General features: G+C 50.8%; 1 protein-coding gene across 3 annotated transcripts in view; it reads left to right on the forward strand.

The window, feature by feature from the left end:
- Positions 1-14,551, forward strand: part of MAST3 (microtubule associated serine/threonine kinase 3) — a 110,298-nt gene that overhangs the window by 70,343 nt on the left and 25,404 nt on the right. For all 3 annotated transcript variants that reach the window (XM_038772172.1, XM_038772169.1, XM_038772171.1), the window contains 7 exons: positions 7,593-7,681; positions 8,341-8,413; positions 9,716-9,794; positions 10,492-10,649; positions 11,660-11,735; positions 12,612-12,821; positions 13,930-14,031. In XM_038772172.1, coding sequence (XP_038628100.1) covers positions 7,593-7,681; positions 8,341-8,413; positions 9,716-9,794; positions 10,492-10,649; positions 11,660-11,735; positions 12,612-12,821; positions 13,930-14,031 — 787 coding nt within the window. The remainder of the gene's footprint in view (positions 1-7,592; positions 7,682-8,340; positions 8,414-9,715; positions 9,795-10,491; positions 10,650-11,659; positions 11,736-12,611; positions 12,822-13,929; positions 14,032-14,551) is intronic.

Below are 14,551 nucleotides of genomic sequence, written 5' to 3' on the forward strand. Positions count from 1 at the left end.
CCTCAACTTCCCTCCCAAATCCTCTCCACCTAATTTCCCATCACAGCTTGACAACACCGCCATCCTCCCTCTCTTTCAAGCCTGCAATCATTGGCAGCATCCTTGACTCCTCCCTGTCCTTTAAATCCCCATATTCAGTCTGTCACCAAATGCTGTCATTTTGCCCACAGCATTTTCAGAATCCCCTTGGTTCTTTTTATCCTGGCTGCCGCAAGGCTGATCCAGATACTTGTCATATCCCAGCTGGACTACTGTATTAACCTCCTCGCTGACTTCCCTACCTCCAGTCTTTCCCCTTTCCAGTCCATAAGTCACTCTGCCACCCAGATCATTTTCCCTAAACATCGTTCTGCGCATATCTCCCCACTCCTGAAAAACCTCCAGTGGTTTCCCATTCTTCCCTGCATCAAGTAGACACTCCTGACAGTAGGCTCTAAGGCACTTCAATCAGCTCTCTCCCTCCTGCTTATCTTCCCTCCTCTCCCATTACACCCTAGCTTGCACATTTCATTCCTCATGCTAACCTTATTATTATTATTATTATTATTAATAATAATTTTTGTTGAGAACTTACTATGTGTTAAGCACTGTTATAAGTGCTGGGATGGACACAGGTTAATCAGGTTGGACACGGTCCCTGTCCCACATGGGGCTCACAGTCTAAGTAGGCAGGATAACGGGTATTGAATCCCCATTTTTCAGTTGAGGAAACTGAGGCACAGAGAAGTTAGGCGACTTGCCCAAGATCACACAGTGAGCATTTGGCAGAGGCAGGAATAGAACCCAGGTCCTCTGACTCCCAGGCCTGTGCTGTTTCTCACTAGGCCATGCTGCATCTCTGAGCCTTGCTGGGCCTTGTTCTTGTCTCTCCTGTCATCTGGAACTCCCCTCTTCACATCCAGCAGACCGCTGCTCTCCCCATGTTCAAGGCTCTTATGAAACCACATCTCCTTCACTGATTAATCTCTCATCTCCCCACTTTATATCCTCCCTAAATGTCTTTTAATGGTATGTGTCAAGCATGTACTATGTGCCAGGCACTGTTCTAAGCACTGGGATAGATGCAAGGTAATCAGGTTGGACACAATCCATGTCCCACCTGGGGTTCACAGTCTTAATCCCCATTTTACAGATGAAGTAACTGGGGCACAGAAAAGTTAAGTGACTTGCCCAAGGTCACACAGCAGACAAGTAGAGAAGCAGCTTGGCCTAGTGAAAAGAGCATAGGCTTGGGAGTCAGACCTCCTGGGTTCTAATCCCTGCTCTGCCAGTTGCTCTGCCAGTTGCTTGCTGTGTGACCTTGGGCAAGTCACTTAATTTCTCTGTGCCTCAGTTTCCTCAACTGTAAAATGCGGATTCATTGCCTGTTCTCCCTCCAACTGTGAGCCTCATGCAGGACAGGGACTGTGTCCGACCTAACTGACGCTTAGAACAAATGCTTAGAACAGTGTTTGATGCATAACAAGCGCTTGTCAAGTACCATAAAAAAACAAACACACAAGCGGCAAAACTGGAATTAGAACCCAGGTCCTTCTGACTACCAGGACCATGCTCTATCCACAAGGATATGCTGCTTCTCTAATGCCACTTTACCATCACCTAGGCCCTTGGGTACTCGCATACCCCCATGGTGCTTGGCACATAGTAAGCGCTTAATGAATACCATCATTATTATTATTTATTAAGCACTTACTGTATTTAGAGCACTTTACTAAGTTCCAGGAGAGAATACGTATGTGGGAATTAGCATGGTCTCCTGTCCCTGGGGTGCCAGGGGAGGGGAGAGCAGCTCACAGTCTAAGAGCATTTATGTACATCTTTAACTCGGATACTTTCTCCTATTTGTTGTTTATTTCAGCGTCTGTCTCTCCCGCTAGATTATAAGGTCCTCGAGGGCAGGAGTCATGTCTACTAATTCTATTGTGCTTTCCCAAATGCTTAATATGGTGCACTGCCCATAAGCACTCTGTAAATATGATTGATTGATTGCTGTGTGACCATGGACATCTCATTTAACCTCTCTGTACCTCAGTTTCCTCCTCTGTGAAGTGAGGAGAGGATATCTGCTGCTCCTACTCCTTTGTTTTGGCTCTATCAATCAATCAATAGTATTGACTCTGTGCAGAGTACTGTACTAGTAGACGTGCTCCTTGCCCTCAAGGAGCTTACAGTATAATGGATCTGATTGTACTGTGTCCATCTCCATACTTAGCACAGTGAGTTATTCAGTAAATGCCATAGCTAATAAATGTGCTAAAGCAACTTGTCAGCCGTGCCAAAATTAGGATGAATTTGTAAAGTGACTTAAGTACATCTGAGCAGTGAATGTGTTAAAAACCGTACCTTTAAAAAACATTACATTTTGGAGATTTCACCCTTATTTTTAGGAAAATGATTTGAGGGGTAGAAAGCCCCTATCGTATTCATAGAAGCAGGAGCTGTATATTGTGGAGAATTAAGTGAGCACATCTTGATGAGCTGAGAGAGGGACCAGGGAAGAGACATGAGGAAAGACTGAGGGCTCTTGCTTTTTCTTCAGGGGGAGATTGGGAGGGGTGGCGGCAGGGGGGTCGTGGGGGGGTTAGTATTTTCAGCTCTCCTCCATTGTACATCTGCATCGCTGTGCTGACAGAGGCAGGGTGGGTGCAGCCAAAAGGTCCAGAGCTCAATCTGTGTGGTGTTCCACGTGGAAGTAAAATGGCGGAGCAAACCTGGGGTGCCCTCCCCCTTCCCCTTCATTGGAGCCTGTCCTAGGCCAATAAATCACTTCTGGACTCTTGAAATGACTTGTTTGGCTCTGCTAAGGGAGTGGATTCATTTGCAGTCGGGAGTCAAGCCAACAGAAGGATGTAAAAACCAAGCTGGCTTGTTGGGAGAAGGCGGGGGGGTCGAGGGGTGGGGGGGCTGTGGGATGTCAGTGCTGCTTGGATTAACCCTGATCTCTAGCCTTAGCATAGGGTGAGTCAGAAGCAAAAGTGCCCCTTGTCCTTATTAAGGGATCCTCTGCTGGTGGTTAAACTGTTGATTTCTCGCCCCCCACCCCTTGGCTTGTATTTGGTGCTTACTGTGTGCTGAATGGTGGGAAAGATAGAAGATAATCAATTCAGACAGTCTCTGTCTTACTGGGGCTCACAATGTAAGGGACTCCTCCCGTTGTTCAATCAATCAATCAATCATTCGTATTTATTGAGCGCTTACTATGTGCAGAGCACTGTACTAAGCGCTTGGGAAGTACAAATTGGCAACACATAGAGACAGTCCCTACCCAACAGTGGGCTCACAGTCTAAAAGGGGGAGACAGAGAACAGAACCAAACATACCAACAAAATAAAATAGGATAGAAGTGTACAAGTAAAATAAATAAATAAATAAATAGAGTAATAAATATGTACAACCATATATACATATATACAGGTGCTGTGGGGAAGGGAAGGAGGTAAGATGGGGGGATGGAGAGGGGGACGAGGGGGAGAGGAAGGAAGGGGCTCAGTCTGGGAAGGCCTCCTGTAGGAGGTGAGCTCTCAGCAGGGCCTTGAAGGGAGGAAGAGAGCTAGCTTGGCGGAGGGGCAGAGGGAGGGCATTCCAGGCCCGGGGGATGACGTGGGCCGGGGTTCGACGGCGGGACAGGCGAGAACGAGGTACAGTGAGGAGATTAGCGGTGGAGGAGCGGAGGTTGCGGGCTGGGCAGTAGAAGGAGAGAAGGGAGGTGAGGTAGGAGGGGGCGAGGTGATGGAGAGCCTTGAAGCCCAGGGTGAGGAGTTTCTGCCTGATGCGCAGATTGATCGGTAGCCACTGGAGATTTTTGAGGAGGGGAGTAATATGCCCAGAGCGTTTCTGGACAAAGATAATCCAGGCAGCAGCATGAAGTATGGATTGAAGTGGAGAGAGACACGAGGATGGGAGATCAGAGAGAAGGCTGGTGCAGTAGTCCAGACGAGATAGGATGAGAGCTTGAATGAGCAGGGTAGCAGTTTGGATGGAGAGGAAAGGGCGGATCTTGGCAATGTTGCGGAGCTGAGACTGGCAGGTTTTGGTGACGGCTTGGATGTGAGGGGTGAATGAGAGAGCGGAGTCGAGGATGACACCAAGGTTGCGGGCTTGTGAGACGGGAAGGATGGTAGTGCCGTCAACAGAGATGGGAAAGTCAGGGAGAGGACAAGGTTTGGGAGGGAAGACAAGGAGCTCAGTCTTCGACATGTTGAGCTTTAGGTGGCGGGCAGACATCCAGATGGAGATGTCCTGAAGGCAGGAGGAGATGCGAGCCTGGAGGGAGGGGGAGAGAGCAGGGGCAGAGATGTAGATCTGGGTGTCATCAGCGTAGACACCTGGGGTAGACACCTTGTTCCTCGGGGTACTGGCCTGAAGCAGATCTAAGTGTTGGTTAACATCCCCCTTATCATATAGAGACATCATCCATTGTGTGAACAGAGTTAAGTTTATTGCCTGGGATCACATAGTAAGCACTTAATAAATGCCATTATTATTATCATCATCATCATCATCATCATTATTATTTTGTAATTTGTTAAGCGCCTCATGTGCCAAGCACAGTACTAAATACTAGGGTAGATACAAGATAATCAGGTCGTTCACAGCCCCTGTCCCACATGGGGCTCACAGCCTAAGTAGGAGGGAGAACTGGTATTGAATCCCGTTTTACTGATGAGGAACCCAAGACCCAGAGCAGTGAAGTGATTTGCCCAAGGTCACACACAGCAGGTAAGTGGCAGAGCTGGGATTAGAACCCAGGTCTTCGGACTCCTAGTCTCGGACTCTTTTCACTAGGCCACGCTACTTCTCATTATTATTCTTTTATTACCCACAGTTTGTGTGAACACCATCCAGAGAGCGCACCTAGCATGTGCTTGCATGTTACATTCACTTGGCGTGACCATTCAAATGGGTCTGTCGTGATGTAAAAATTGTCATCTTTGCCACTACTCATGTTTGGTGGCCATGGTGAGATCACAGGTCAGCTCTCAGGTCTTCAGTTCTACCTCAGATGGCAGCAGAGTGTCTCAATTTCCACCGATACCAGGAAATTCCTCTCTGCATTGTCTTGAGGCAACCTTGGGGCTTTGCACATGATTCACTTTATTGCTGTTATCTTGAGGAGCTGATTACCCTGGGAATGGTGAACCTCACCCCACCCCCAACCAGAGGCACCTCAACATTAATTCATTTTTGGGGGTACTTGTTTACTGTGTGCCAGGGACTGTTCCAAGTGCTGCGGTGGATACAAGGTAAATGACTTGGACAGCAGTTCCTGTCCCAGATGGGGCTCACAGTCTAAATTGGAGGGAGGAGGATTTAATCTCCATTTTACAGATGAGGAAACTGAGGCACAGAGAGGCTAAATGATGATGATAATAATAATAATAATGGCATTTATTAAGCACTTACTATGTGCAAAGCACTGTTCTAAGCTCCAGGGAGGTTACAAGGTGATCAGGTTGTCCCACGTGGGGCTCACAGTCTTAATCCCCATTTTACAGATGAGGGAATTGGGGCACAGAGAAGTTAAGTGGCTTGCCCAGAGTCACACAGCTGACAAGTGGCGGAGCCGTGATTTGAACCCATGACCTCTGACTCCAAAGCCTAGGCTCTTTCCACTGAGTCACGCTGCTTCTCTAAATGACGTACTCAAAGCCACACAGCAGACAAGTGGTGGAAAGGGGACTAGAACCTGGCTCTCCTGACTTCCAGCCCCAGCCTCATCCACACTACCAAACTGCCTCTCCCAGCCTCTCAGATCGATGGCTTGATAAAGATTTAAGTGAAGTTAATCTTAGTTGGTGATCTAGAAGTCATTATCTCTGGGCTTTTGGAGAAAATATAGGCCATAAAACAATCAATGGTACTTATTGAGTGCTTACTGTGTGTAGAGCACTGAATTAAGCACTTGGCAGTGGACAGTACAGTAGAGTTGTTAGTCTCCCTGCCCTCAAGGAATTTAGAATCTAACGGGGGAGTCAGACATTAAATTGTATTACTGGTAGGGAAAGCTACCGAGGATAAAGAAAGATAAGTACTAGTAAGTGCTGCGAAGGTGGTTTTAGGGGGTCCAGACTTAGGTGAGGTGAAGCTATACAGGAGGCCCAATCACCCTCCCCTTTTCCAGCCCATTTGTGCGTTTCCATTTCTGTTTGAAAGCAAACTCATCACAGTGCTCTGCCTGAAGAAGACCCCCAGGACATTCAGTGTGACCCATTTCATCATTCAAACCGAAGTGTCTTCTCCATTCAGGTTTTCCCATGCAGCCTGTGCCCTAGGGCTCTCAAAATCATTTCAGTCACCTCTGTGGATTAGGCTGTGTCTTTCTCAGGAGGGATGCAAGCCCCCCTCCTCCGCTTTTGCAGTGGCAGAGGGCACTGCGCAGGAAAGACGGCTTCCTGCCTCACCAGGTGGCCACGATAGGCTTTTCCACAAGGCATTTGCTGGCCCTTGGTACTTAAACTTTCGATCCTGCTAGAAAGCAGAAGGGGGCACAGCTTCTGGGTCTGGGATTTGGAGAGGGTTTTAAGTGGATCAGCACTGCATGGAGCGTTTGACAGATCTTGGGGATGAGGAAGAGCTGTTAAGGTGTTGAGATGCAACCGGATTTGCTACACCAGAGCCATTCCACGGTGATTGGCGTGTGCGTGTGTGCGTGCATGCATGGGTGCATGTGGGGAAGGGGAGGGGGCGGAGGAGAAAACTCCTCTTGACTTTTCTCTGCCAACGCACAGCTTTTGTGTCCCTGCAAGGGATCTGTTCTTTCACACTAAGTGACGGATAACGAACTATGGCTAGTCCAACATGAGGTGGGGAGAGGGGGAGGGGGAGGGAACAGCTGCTCTTCCATTTCAGAGGCCAAGGCAGCAGAGCAGGAAAGGAAAATGAATTCCAATGAATTCATTGTCACCCAGGTGTGGGGTTAAGGGTACAGTAAGAGGGAGGGCATCCTTTTCTCAGGATTTTCAAAAGCGGCCTCTCTTTCTCCCCCTTATCCCCCTCACCCCCCTCGTACCTACCCTCCTCTCCCTCACCTCTCAGGAGGGTTCACTTCAAACCAAGACCACCCCAACCTCCCCTACACGCATGCGTGCACACGCGCATGCACACACACACACACACACACACACACACACACACACACACTCACTCACTCACTCACTCACTCACTCACTTTTCCAGGCTGAGAAAAGCCTTTGGAAAGGACACTGAAGTAGATAACAAAGCAGCCTCTTGTGGAGCTGGCACAGTTGGCATTCAGCTGCTTCCTTAGGTTGTGCATTTTCCTCCTCCTCTCCTCAGCCCCCTGATTGTGTAGCTCAGGGCTATGGGCCAGGGTAGATGTGGAGGGCCCATAGAACCTGGCCCGAGGACACCCCCTTCTGTGTTTGCCAGCCAAGAGGCCGAGAGGAAAGGTGGAAAATGTTGGCTCCAGCCCTAGATTAGGGGGCCTGTGGCCTCAGAGCAAGTGAGAGACACTGCATGGTGGAGGCCTGAGATGGCCGAGGGAAGAGCTTGCTGGTCTTGGGGCATTGTGGGTATTTCTTTCTTGCCCATTTCTCGTAACCAACCCCATCTTCTCGTGTCTTCATTTCTAGTTGTCGGAGCAGCAACAGGAAGAGCCTGGTAGTAGGCACGCCATCGCCAACCCTCTCCCGGCCACTTTCCCCGCTCTCAGTGCCAACGGGTAAGAGTGCAGAAGTGCCTCGGGGCAGTAAGCTTGGCAGAGTGAGTGGGCCACAGGGAAAGCCTGTGGACTTCTGATGTAGCTTCTTCGCCCTTCCCTTCTTGGAAAGCGTCCTCCAGTTGCCACACTTGGGCCCTTTGTTTCCCCTTTTGGGGAGGGCAGAGTCTTGGCGTGAAGCACTTAGGCATTTCTGCAGGTGTCAGGGAGGCTAGGACTTCAGGATGCTGACCACAGTTCAAGCTCACTCCCAGCTAGGAATAGATTTGGAAGTCCTGACCCCCAGCTTCTGAGTCCACGTGCCCCCCGGGAGAAACAGGGAAGGGCTGGATGGTTTGACAGGGATGCATTTCTTGGGTAAGAATAAAAAGGTCAGCCCACGCACGGGACCACTGTATTGCACAGTGGTCTGTCTCCCTGGCAACAGGATGCCGTGAGGAGCCGTACTGTGGTTGCCCTCCTGAACATCCAGGCTATGGCTGCATTCCTGACTTTCCCTCTGCAACCCCTGGGAGCCATTTTCCTGGAAAGTTCTGCAGGCGAGAAATGGGAACAGCCTTCAGAATTTGATCAGACTGGGACTGGGGTTGGAACTCAAGGAAGATTGAGCAAGCCGGTTCCTGGCTCACTCTGTGATCTCTTTTCTGACCTCTTTCCCCCAGCCGGGAGCAGCCCTTTGGACAGCCCCCGGAATTTTTCAACCAGCACGTCTGTCAATTTTCCCTTTGCACGCAGGTAAGGTTTTTCCCATTATCCCTGGGAGCTAGCTGTTAGGGAATATGGAAGCAGTGGGTGGTAGGGGCAGGACGCCCTGTGGCTGGTCTTGCTGACCAGATCTGCCTTTCACCTCGGCAGAGAAATAATGAGAATCTGAGTCAGATGGTGCCTGGAGGTGACAGGCACCTAGGCTGCTCTGTCTCAACTTCCCTGCAACCTTCTACTTGCCACTGGGCCAGAGAGTCCGGGCCTTCGGCAGCTCTGGGCAGAGTTGCAGAGTGTTGGTCTTCCATTACTCTACCTCTCAGTGGCCCCCAAAACTACATTTTTCAGGGCAGAGGAACCATTTTGGGGCTGCCTCTATCTTCCACACTCTCTCTGAGGCTTGGAAGGGATTGGGGAGACCAGATTGGTCTCCAAGCTAAAGGCACAAGCAGGACCCCATAACTGCTCCACCTGGGCACAGAAGGGTCCTCCTCCCCTCCCAGGAGGAATCTGTGTTCCTGGCTGTTGGGCGAGGCACTTCGTGAAGAAGCTGCCAGAGCCTCAGTGACACTTCAGTTCTTAAATACCTTCTCCTCCTGCATCTTTCTTTCTTTCTTTCTTTCCTTCTTTCTTTCTTTTTTTCTTCCTTTCTTGTTTTCTTCTCACTCTTATCTCTTTCCTCCTGTCACTCGGGTCTCCTTTCTTCTTCCTGGCTGGTAAATCGCCAATCCTCCTGTAGCCAGGCGCCTCGGACTGACAGGTAATTGCTGCAGAGAATGAAATCTCGCTGTGGTGAGAGGTACAGGAGGATGGCAGAGAATGAAGGAGAATGGGGAGAGAGAGAGAGACTATAAGAATGCGTATGTGTGTATGAGGGAGAGAGAAAGAGAGAAAGAAAGAATGTCTGAGGACCTGGGGAGGAGAAATGGTGCGTAATGGTCTCCCACTGACTTCAGTACCTGAGTTTTAAAAGGTGAGAGAGAAGGGTGGGAAGGAGAAGGCTTCTTCTGGGAACCTCCCAGTGTCGCCCGGTGGATTCCTCTGACCCACAGTTAGCACTTAGGGATGAGATCGAATTGAGCTTGGTGACTGGCTTCCAGAATTTCTTTGCCGCCCAGATGGAGAAGGCTACATCCCATGGATCCCTGAAAGAACGCAGCCTGCAGACCGAGGCCCAAACCCTAGCCTACTTAAAAGTTGTTTGGGGTTGGTGGGCGACACCCTAGAGTGTGAGCACCCCATTGGCTTGAAGTCGAGCCCCGTGCCGGTTAGACTCGCCAGGGACTCACTAATGCCCATGAACCATTTCCTTCCCCATGCTCTCTCTCCTTCCAGGGCTGATGGCCGCCGGTGGTCACTGGCATCACTCCCCTCTTCTGGCTATGGGACCAACACCCCCAGCTCCACTGTCTCGGTAAAACTGTGCCACAGCCAGGGCCCAGGGGAGGGAATCGGAGGCAGTCGCTCACTCAGAGAAAAAGCCTGGGAGGTGGCAGGCGGGGTAGAGGGCGGGTGCAGACACCCTTCCCTTGTGGTCCCTTGATGAAGTCTGCTTCCAATGCCTTCATCAGTTTTCCTGGACAAATCCCAGAACTCTGTGTCCTGGGGGGGTTTGCTGAAAACGTGGGGGTGAATCTTAGCTTAGGGCGTCGGTCCCTTTGAGGTCCCTGCAGCTCTCCAGAGTGAGGATGAGCCAGCATCACCCCAGAGAACCTCCTCAGCTTGCGTGCTCACAGATGATGATAAATCAATTAGTGGTGTTTATTGAGCACTTATTGTGTGCTGAGCACTATACTAAGCACTTGGGAGAGTACAGTATAACAGAGTTGGTAGACATGTTCCCTGCCCACAGTGAGTTTACAGTCGAGGAAAGGGGGAAGTTTTCCACGCGTTTGTCCTGACTCAACTGGGGCCTCTCTTACGGGGACTCAGAGGCCGAAAAACCTGAGGGGAAATGGGCAACCCCCAGCAGGGTGAGACCCCCACACCCTCAGACACACATGGCTCAGGCTGGGAGTGCAGTGACCAGACAGGCTGTGGGATTAAGGCCCAGCCCCCTTCGCCATCAGGTTGGGCTGCACCCAGACTCGTCATGCCTCTCTCCCGCACAGTCATCGTCATCCTCCCAAGAGCGACTCCACCAGCTGCCGTACCAGCCGACCCCTGACGAGCTGCACTTCCTGTCCAAACACTTCCGCAGCACGGAGAGCGTCACTGACGAGGATGGGCGCCGGTCACCCTGTATGCGCCCTCGCTCCAGGAGTCTCAGGTAGGAAGGGGCGACAGGTCGGGGGCCTTCCTCTGCAGATCTCCCTACCAGGCGGAAACGTAGCTCTACCTGTCCCTCTCCCCTCCTCAGCTCCGGGGATTTGACAACACCACAGGCTCCAAGCACAGCGGTGGTCTCCACTTAAATCCTGGGCCTGCAGGAGCAGGGGGTACAGAATAATAGTATTAATGGTACTTGTGAAGCATTTACTTTGTGAAGTATTTGGAGAAGCAGCGTGGCTCAGTGGAAAGAGCACGGGCTTTGGAGTCAGAGGTCATGGGTTCAAATTCCTGCTCCGCCAACTGTCAGCTGTGTGACTTTGGGCAAGTCACTTAACTTCTCTGTGCCTCAGTTACCTCATCTGTAAAATGGGGATTAAAACGGTGAGCCCCCCGTGGGACAACCTGATCACCTTGTAACCTCCCCAGTGCTTAGAACAGTGCTTGGCACATAGTAAGCGCTTAACAAATACCATCATTATTATTATTATTATTGTTTACTATGTGCCAAGCACTGTTCTAAGTGCTGGAAGAAACAGCAGAGACACTGACCTGGCAGTGAAGATGGTTGATGGCAGTGTTGTACAGCCCCACACCTGCCCCTCCCCCCACAGAAGAGAGAACCAAGGCCTCCTAGCCACCCTGCATGGTGACTTTCTGGAGTCCTGTTTTGCAGGAAGGCCGGCACTGCCACAGCCCATAGGGGATGCCCGGGACTCAGACCCGAAGTGGTCCCAGCTGTGCTGGGGAGGGAGGGGAGGCAGCAGCAGCAACAGGTCACCTGTAAATCTTACCCACCACAACAGGACGGCCATCAAGGGGTGGAACTTCCACCCTTTAAGCCCTTCCCCTCCCCGTTCCTCCCCGCGCCCCTGGTGAGGGAGCAGATGTGTACTCGACCATGCCAGAAACAGCATTGTCCAAGCAACGGTGAAACAGCAGTCCCCTGACTACTCCACTGCCCAAAGCCACGCAGCTTCATTGGGTGTGGGTGTCTCTCTTTCCTCTCAGCCCTGGACGAACAAGTGGAACATTTGACAATGAGATTGTGATGATGAACCATGTCTACAAAGAGCGATTTCCCAAGGTAAGTGCCTGGCCCGCATGAGAGGTCAAATGATAATAATAATAGTATTTGTTTAGTGTGTACTAGGTGCCAAGCACTGTACTAAGTAAGCACTGGGGTAGATACAATAAGCAAGTTGGACACGGTCCCTGTCCCTCATAGGGCTCACAATCTAAGTAGAAGGAAGATGGATATTGAACCCCCCGTTTTACAGATGTGGAAACTGAGGCGCAGAGGACTGAAATGATTTGTCCACAGTCACATTGCAGACAAGTGGCAAGTCAGGATTAGAACCCAGGTCCCCTGGCACCCAGGCTCCTTTCCACCAGGCTACGCTGCTGCTTGGAGGGTTTCTGTTTCTGGCATTTATTCCCTGGCCAGGCAGTTCCTTTTGCTCTGGGGAGCTGGAGTGAGGTGGTGGCTGTCCCCAAAAAGGAACACAGGGCTGGGACTTGGGTTTGAAGGTGGGAGGGAACCATTCCTGGCCTTTGGGTCTGTGGGGGTCACAGTGGGCATTGGAATTGTTTTAAGGATTTATACTGGAGAGCTTAGAGCGGCAAGGCCTACTGGAAAGAGCACAGGTCTGGGTGTCAGAGGATCTGGGTTTTAATCCCAGATCTGCCACTTGTCTGCTGTGTGACCTTGGGCAAGTCACTTAACTTCTCTTTGCCTCAGTTTCCTTAACTGTAAAATAGGGATTCAATTCATGTTCTCCCTCCTATTTAGACTGTGAGCCCCAGGTGGGACAGGGACTGTATCCAACCTAATTAAGCCCAGCACTTAGAACAGTGCGCTTGACACATAGTAAGTGCTTAACAAATACCATAATGATAATAATAAACACCTAAAGAGTGTCTTTCTCTGTGTCTGTCCTCTGCTCTCTCCCCCCATCCCCAGGCCACAGCACAGATGGAAGAGCGGCTGCAGGACATTATCACCAACTTCTCTCCAAGCAGCACGTTAGCCCTGGCAGATGGAGTCTTGGGCTTCATTCACCACCAAATAGTGGAGCTGGCACGGGACTGCCTGGGCAAGTCCCAGGAAGCCCTCATCACCTCCCGCTACTTCCTGGAGCTGCAGGAGAAGCTAGAAAAGATGCTCCAAGATGTGAGTTCAGAAAGTATATTTGGAACACTGGTGGGTTAGGTGACTGACCCCAACCATCTGCTCTGTCTCTTGTCTAGAAATTACCCGTGTCTGCCTTCCCTCCCTTCCTCCCCTGCCAACAGCTGAGGGAACATGGAGGTGACCCCTTAGCTCCCTTTCTAGTTCTCTGAGGAAGCAACCAAGGAGAGGCTTGAATTTTCCTTCTGCCCAGATAGCCTAGGGCCACTCCTTGGCCTCTGTTGGACCCAGAGCATGGTAGAGGTGAACAGAAAGGGGTCAGAGCAACTCTGAAGCCTACTGAGGGACCCTTGGGTAATAGGGACTACTGTTCCAATCAGTCAATCAGTCATATTTATTGAGCATATGCTGTTTGCAGAGGACTGAATAAGCTCTTGGGAGTGTACAATATAACAGTTGGTAGACACATTCCCTGCCCACAGTGAGCTCAGTCTAGAGGGGGAGACAGGCATTAATATAAATACATAAATTACAGATATGTACATAAGTGCTGTGGGGCTGAGGGAGGAATGAATAAAGGGAGCAAATCTGTGCAACACGAAAGGGAGTGGGAAAAGAGGAAATGAGGGCTTAGTTGGGGAAGGCCTTTTGGAGGCAATGTGCCTTCAGTGAGGTTTTGAAGGTGAGGAGAGTAATTATCTGTCGGATATAAAGAGGGAGGGCTTTCCAGGCCAGGGGCAGGACATGGGCAAGAGGTTGGTGGCGAGATAGATGAGATTGAGGTACATTGAGTAGGTTGGCATTGGAGGAGTGAAGTGTATAGGCTGGGTTGTAGTAGGAAAGCAGCAAGGTGAGGTTGGAGGGGGCAAGGTGATTGAGCCCCCTCAGTGGAGAGAGAACCCAGCAGCTGGGTGGAGTTGCCAGGTGAACCCCCTGCTAAAGAAGTATAATCTCGGGAGGACTCAGTAATCCTCCACTCCCAGAACTATTGGGCCCCTGGAGTCCTTCCCTAGCCATTTTGATGCTGCAGAGCTGATGGGCTAAGAACATACCGAGGCTTCGTGGATGCTGGGAGGTGGGGGAGGTAGACTGTGATCCTCTTCAGTTGCCTGCCATTTGGGGATGGTCTCCACTAATGATGTCTCCACAGGCCCATGAGCGCTCAGAGAGTGAGGAAGTCGCTTTCATCATCCAGCTGGTGAGGAAGCTGCTGATTGTGATCTCCCGCCCAGCCCGGCTGCTGGAATGCCTGGTGAGACTTTCTCAGGTTCTTCCAATCTCCTTCAAGGGGAGCTCCCCTCTGGGGGGTGGAGGGGGAGTCCAAAAATTTTGCTGGGGCTGTCTGATGTGGACCCTTGGACTTGGCTTGGTGGTTCTTTCCTCACTGGGTGTTTGGGGTCTCCCAGCGGAAAAGTGGCCCAAGCTGAGTTTCTAGAGGGAAACTTAGGGCTTCTGAAGGGGGAGAGTTGACATTTTGAGGTGGCACCTCTCTAGCTAGCCATGAGGATAGACACCAAGGAGGGTAACCATCACACAAGGGGTCTCCAAGTACCCCTGTGGCACTGTTGCACTAACCACAGTGGGCTGGATAGGCCCTTGGTCTGACCTAGTGTGGTGTGGTCCATGCGCAATGGAGAGTCAGCGATCAGTTCAGCTATGGCCCAGGGAGGTAACCTCCCAGGCACCTGGGAACCGGAGTGTTTCATTCTCCCCTGAAACCCAGGTCCCCAAGGCCATTTAAAACCCTCAGGGACCTCCAAGGGAGAATTGAA

This window comes from Tachyglossus aculeatus, chromosome X1 (assembly GCF_015852505.1).
Source record: "Tachyglossus aculeatus isolate mTacAcu1 chromosome X1, mTacAcu1.pri, whole genome shotgun sequence".
In the NCBI taxonomy this organism is placed as follows: Eukaryota; Metazoa; Chordata; class Mammalia; order Monotremata; family Tachyglossidae; genus Tachyglossus; species Tachyglossus aculeatus.